The sequence below is a fragment of the Nomascus leucogenys genome, chromosome 1a (genome assembly GCF_006542625.1).
Source record: "Nomascus leucogenys isolate Asia chromosome 1a, Asia_NLE_v1, whole genome shotgun sequence".
NCBI classification, from domain to species: Eukaryota; Metazoa; Chordata; class Mammalia; order Primates; family Hylobatidae; genus Nomascus; species Nomascus leucogenys.
The window spans coordinates 96667794-96674823 of record NC_044381.1 but is presented as its reverse complement, the minus strand read 5'-3'; the positions used below and the strand labels follow the sequence as shown (position 1 = coordinate 96674823).

The 7030-nt window shown below is 31.2% G+C and overlaps 1 protein-coding gene across 2 annotated transcripts in view; it reads right to left on the bottom strand.

The window, feature by feature from the left end:
* Positions 1-667: 667 nt before the first annotated feature.
* MIPOL1 (mirror-image polydactyly 1) overlaps positions 668-7030 on the bottom strand; it is a 370127-nt gene continuing 363764 nt past the window's right edge. The window contains exon 14 of one of the 2 annotated variants that reach the window (XM_003263723.2): positions 668-5021. In XM_003263723.2, the coding sequence (XP_003263771.2) occupies positions 4955-5021 (67 nt within the window). In that variant the 3' untranslated portion in view covers positions 668-4954. The remainder of the gene's footprint in view (positions 5022-7030) is intronic. The other variant, XM_030813713.1, reaches the window with a different exon arrangement.

The window sequence follows — 7030 nt, the reverse complement described above, 5'->3', positions numbered from 1 at the left end:
TCATGGTAGATTTGAGTCAGTCTGTTATTATTATTATTATTATTATTATTTTTTAAGACAGAGTCTCACTGTTGCCCAGGCTGGAGTGCAATGGTGCGATCTCGGCTCACTGCAAGCTCCGCCTCCCGAGTTCACGCCGTTCTCCTGCCTCAGCCTCCCAAGTAGCTGGGACTACAGGCACCCACCACCACGTCCGGCTAATTTTTTTTTTATACTTTTTTTAGTACAGACGGGGATTTCACCGTGTTAGCCAGGATGGTCTCAATCTCCTGATCTTGTGATCCGCCCACCTCGGTCTCCCAAAGTGCTGGGATTACAGGCGTGAGCCATCACGCCTGGCCTATTTTTTAATTAAAATAATTTGATCTCACTTCTTAGGTTCTTTCTAACCATATTCACTAAAAATGATATTTCTCTTCAATATTTTATTACTACAATTTTTACATCTAAATAGTTTTGAAAGATTCCTAAGGTACCTAACAAATTTGTTCATATTGACATTTATCTTTATTAAATTTGTTAAGGAAGTCAGACAGTTTGACAGTGAACTTAATCTGTTTCCTTACTGCAATAAATTTTATAGTGCATATCTAGTACACTGTCTTCAGGATTGTACATTTATAAATTTGATTAAGATCGATATATAAGAATTGCATTGAAATATGTATAGGATTTGCAATAGGGGATTTTATTTGAGTACAAACTAAATATATATTTTAAACATTTGAGTTTGTGCATTAAAATACATCTTTGCTAATAATCAGATAGTCCAGAAATTGGTGGCTTCTAAAATACTAGCATACACCAAAACTATATTTAGAAGACAATTAGATTAAAAATTAAGCATATTAAGACCTCTGCAAAGGAATAGCATTGTATACATTTTAATGATTCTCAAAAATACACATTTATCATTGTCAAATTCTATTTATGAAGTCCTACATTAAATAATTCAACTTTTAGAAGTTTAACTTAACTTACACTAAACCATATAATAAAAAAGAAAAGTTTTTTTTTCTGATTTCAGTATATATGCTGCTGAAGGGAGCACAAGAAAACCTCTTCAAAAAAGATTATCCTAGTAAAAGGATTTTAAAAATTTGGTAACTTGAGATGCTCTTCTGGAACGTATGCTGCTGGTTTAAATGTGCAAGCTCCAACTTAACAAATGTTTAAAATATTTGAGTTTTTAAAACAGTGCCAAAACAAACCACATCTTTTCTAGAGATGACATATTTAGCTAAGCACGAGCAAAATAAATCTTTCAACCATTCCATGTATTTGTTTAAAAGCCTAAGAAACCACGTGCATTTCCAATAAAACATGAACAAAACACTGAAATCACTGGAGCCTAACAGTTCACTTATAAATCATTTTTTTAAAAGGTAAATGTATCGGTGTGTGTGCATGTATATATATATATATATATGTATAATATGAATAGATAGTTTAGCTGTAAATACTAGTTACCAACAACACAATAAAATCAGTAAAAAATTTGGGTTCCAAACACATTATATGTGAAAAGACAAAAATGTATAAGCCATGGCTATTTCATCATGGAATTCCTCATTAATCACAAGTATTTGAAAATAGAAACTTTAAAAATAATTGTGATCTTTAAGAACAGTACATATAAAATGTTTTTCTATGAAACTATATACAATATTAAAAGTATAAATCTTTAATATTCTAGCTTTTTAATAAAATAAACTAATTATATAAATAAGCGACCTGATAAGAAGATGACTGAATTTATTTGAATAAGGAAATATACAAAGGATCAACTTTATCATTGAAAAAAATAAGCAAAATATTTCACTCCATATTTAAAATACATTAATAATTTCTAACTTATTTATAAAATTTTAAATTCTCATATATTAATAATTATTAACTTTGTTTTAACTGCTTATACCTTGCTTATAGCCAATAACTTTGCTTATTACTGGTTTTAGCTCTAAATTGCTCTAGGAGATAGAGCAAGCCTTGAAGTTTAGACTACCATGTTATAAAACTAAGCTGATAGGTTTTAGCATCAGGCCAATTAGAAATAGTACAAAGAGACTCATGTTATGTTTTATTAGCAATGAGTTGTCGCAATATTCCTAATTAGTGAAGGCTGAGGCACAGCATACTGCCACTATAATACCATAGAGAGGTGGTAATAATGTGATGCTGTTTACACATGCAGTTCACATTATTGTACTTCATTGAAAAAAATGTGTACAATCTTTTGATTATTAGGGAATTCGTATGTAGTATGTGAAAGAAATGATACTGTCACAACAGAAATTGCAACAGTAAAATCTTTACTTTGAAATCTTTTTCTTAGAGAGAGATTTAGAGACTCATAGTTGCATGGAGTGTGGTTATAAGATCTTAGTTCTAGGTCCTAGCCAGTCCTTGGCAAATTCCAAGGCTTACTGAGTCTGTTTCCTCATCTGTAGAATGAATATAATAATAATTATAATGACAGTAGTACTAAAATTATCATCACCATCATTATTATATGGGTTATATATATAGTTTATTATTATTATGATTGTTGATAGGATCAAATGAAAAGAAAAACAGATGTGAAAGGACTTTGTAAATCATCAAGTGCTACAAATGTTACTATTAGCATTTTGCCTTTCCTGTAAATTACTTATTTTTACAAGAAGAAGTGAATTCTCATGTTACTATAGGATTTAGAGTTGATGATGTGTAAAGCAAACTCAAAGCAACATTTCTCAGCAGTGTGGAATGCTTCTAAAGTTGCATTATTGTTGAATATATAGAGAGCCTATCTTCAGTAGGCAAGGCTATTCCTTCATACAGAAAAAATATAGAAAGACCAGCTGACACACCGTCGATGGACACTTTTAAGTGTAAGAAATTAAGATAATATTTGGCTGTAATACCTTGCATCTGAAATTTTGTACACAATTCATTTTCAAGAGGATGTGATATTTTTGGGACATTACCTATACTGAACAATAGTGGATGTTAGAATTATTTTGCAAATTTAACTTTATAATATCATATTCTATAAAAGTTCTGCATATTAATTATAGGAATTGGTTTTTCTAATTTGATCATTTAAGTGTAGAAAGATTTGTTTGGAAATTGTGAAATGTCTTTATACTATATTTTGTGTATTCTAAAAACTCAGACAAAATAACTCAAGAAAAGTTCATCTGTTTTGAAGATTAAACTGAAAATCCAAATTTACTTGTGATTTATTTTAAGTGAGATCAGGAATGGACTTCTTTGTGACAAAAATTGTTTCTCTTTACTTACCTGCACCTCCCAGATGACTTTAAAGATGCTGTTTCTTCACATAGGGAGCTGTTACACGTTTCAAATACAGCCCAGAGACAAGACTCCATGCATGGCCAAATCATTACATATTTCTCTATTATTGAGTCATTGGTCTATGAGAGGATATAATTCTCTTTAAGACTATAGAGCAAATTAAATCAGTTTATTTTTAACCCCTGTTGTCTCTTATTTTCTAATTCTCATAGTTAAAAAAGTTACTTTAATGGATACAGATTTAATAAGGAAGAAATAGAGTTTGTTAGCATTATGATTCTTTTGTCACCGATGACAAAGTAGCTTACATTTTCCTGTGGAGTAAAAAAAAACTGAAATGGATAATCTGCTACAGTATATGAAAGAATGGTACAATAAATTGTCCTGAATGTACTTATCCTGTAAATAGGCAATGGTAGATAATTTAGCTCAATCTTAAAGATGAATTAAAAATGTATAGACTTAGAAAAAATTTTACTTGCCTACAAAATTTTCGCTAATTAAATCTCTACTTGTCTACTTCATCCTGTTCCAGGCACAGTCATTTCCTCTTGGTCTTTCATCTGTCTAATCTAAAAATATGAAAGTATTTTGCCTATAACTAATTACATAAAAATCTCAGTTCTATTCATAACTTCGTATGACTGCTATGCTGTAACTATCTTATTTCTGAAATAAAATAAAAAGCAGGTAACCTTAACCAAATGGCAAGTTTACTTTTTTCTAAATTCTTAGATTTCTACATTATAATTTTATTGTATATTATATATTAGATCCTCCTCCTCCACAATAAAAATCAAATCGCAATTAAAAAAAGATAATATGAATACTTAATAGGTTTGATGGTCTCTTTTAAGACAGAGGCATGCTAATTTTCAAGCAAAAATGACAGAGACTTATAGCTTAAGTAGAATTTAGATAATTATTCAGACTCAACATTAAAAAATGCTGACAATGTGAATTTATATGTACACATTAACAGTCTCCTCTTTTTATTGAAAACAGTTTGCATTATTTGCAGTGAAACAAAAATCATGCCTTGATGAATGTAATTTTTATATATCCATCTCTTATTAAACAAATTATACCTTTAATTCTTGGCACCTATATTTAATATCTTTTAATATTAACAAAGATTATATACATGCATTGAAGGAAGACTACACACTCATGTTTAAGCCTCTCTCATCAGTTAAGGAATATACCCTATATTGAAAAATGCATGTATTTGAAGTTTTGACCTAACACAGTGGATTAAAGCTTAGACAATATTTACTTTGCTGCACTTTGATTCAGAAAGGGCCATATGTGAAGATATGATCCTAACCAACTTTAACATGTTTCTATAATGATCTCTCAGTAAAAAGATTTATATTAAAGATATTGAGATATAAAATAGTTACAAAATAAGCTGTAACCTTATAGCAACCCATTGGTAAAAGTCTATAGTTAATATATTTGGATAAATAACTCAAGTCAGCAGCAAAGTGGTTAAACATTTGTGATTTGATTTTATCTCAGCTTGGAATGTGGTTGGAGTGTCCCACTTCTAACAACTGTTTGCTAAGTTAAGGCTTTAGTGTTTACACAGTGTTGAATGAAGCAGCCTGGTCACCAGATGTGATCGCTTCCCCAGACTGTCGTTTTTTTTCAATCAGATCACTGTCCTCATGGTCCCGGTTCCAACCTTCTTCCTCAGTACATCCACCAGCCTTTCCAACCTAAGTTGGGGTTGGGATGGGGGTGAGAAGGGGGAAAAAAAGGGCAATTATTGTCAAGAATGTCCTGGCTGATAAAGGACAGTATTTGCCTGTGACCAAGCAGTCCTCACGGTCATGTTAAGAAACAAAGCATTACTGTGAGAGACACTGCTACAGAGTGCCAAGTATTTGAGGTTAAAAAAAACCAGCAACGACACAAACTTTAACCCAGATCCTTGAATTATGTCAGCATCAGATGCCACACAAAGTTTATAAGACAATTATTTCAATACATTTAGCCACTTGCATTAAGGTTGTGAATGAATCACTTACTATGCAATGACAGGAGCACATATTAAATGTAGAATAAACTGATTTTTACCTAAGAAAAGCACATACTTCAAAACACAAATCCAGCAATGTTTCACCTGTTACTTAGTTAGATAAGGGATTCATTGGTTGGTATACTGTGTAAATTCTATGTACTAAATTCCCATCTTTTCATAGAATCAGCTGAAAAAATAAAGCCAGAAATTATGTGGTTAGGTGGGAAAAATTTAAAGTTACAGTAGCATGGAAATAATTTAAACATACACAATGACTTGATACTAATAAAACCAGACTTTTCTAATTAAAAAAACAAGTTTCTATTTCTGAGTAGCATAGATACACTAGAAATTACCTACATAGAATTTTTAGTTAAAGAAAATGATTTTTTTAGTTGATTAAAAAACAGTCAATTAAATTGAAAAGAGAGTCAAAAGTTCAGAAGTCCATTCTGCAGTGTTCTTAGACTACTCTATGAGCGGGAGGTCACATTCATGTGGATCAGTAAGAGTTTTGCTTGACAAAAGATGATAGAATCAGACCATTAATTGGTTTTCTTCTTTTATTTTCTTTACTGAAAGCATAAAACCTCAACCAAAAATCTTGCTTGATGTTATACACACAGAAATCTTCCTTATAAGTAAATATCATGCCTAGCAGTTTTCGTATACACAGTCTTCCTCTCTCAAAGACTCGTAAGCGGCACAGTCTAGTCTGCTTCACAGTTTGCCTCATTTATATGGATCCATGCATGAGGGTCCTCTGCAAATAAATACAGCACAGAGCTGGACACTAAAGGAATGAGGGTATTCTTAGTGTCATACAAGCTGGTTTAGATGATTCGGAAGTTTCACTGAGGAATGGACAAATCAACTGCATATAATGCTGAAAACTAGCTGAAGTTTATTGGATGATTTTGTATCTATCAAGAATTCTGTTAACAAAAAACAGGAAAATAAAACAAAATTATTCAGTGCATCAAAAAACTTTGCTTTAAGAACACAATAATGATGTTAGAGTAAAAAGGCAAATCTTGTCTAAGTTTATTACTACAAACTTTTCTAAAATGCAAACTATACATAAATGTTGTATATCCACTAAAACAGTCTAGTGGTACAAATACCTGAACTAGAAGAGTCATTAGAAAATTCACTGTATTCTCAGATTAGTCTGCAATACTTGAACCTTCCCTAGTGGTTAAAAACTAGTGCTAACTTATACACTCTGAATATTATGACTCATAGGACTACATGAATCCTTTAAGGCAATGTTTAATTAACTTGAGTTGTGGAATGAGGGGAAAGAAAAATGTGAGTATGAATTACAGAACTACACTATGAAATTTTAAGTTTATTGTTAAAATCTGATAGTAACTTGAAATAACCATTAAATAGCTCCCAGCAGAAATCACTATAAGATATTAGTAGCATTTCTTTGCATATATTGTTAAAAGCCAGAAAATATTACTTGCAAACTGGCTAAATGTATCCCTTCTCCATAATATAATTTATATTACTAACTAGTGATAAAACCTTCTTCACAATATAAAAGTCAGCTCTATTTTGTCCAGTTATTATTACTGTTACTACAGATTCAGAATCAGTGGAATCCCAGATTACTGAGATGAATCTGTGTTGTGCTTCTTCTGGCTTCTCCTTTACAGACAGGCTCATCTAACTTTTGTTTCCTTTTTCTACATTAGG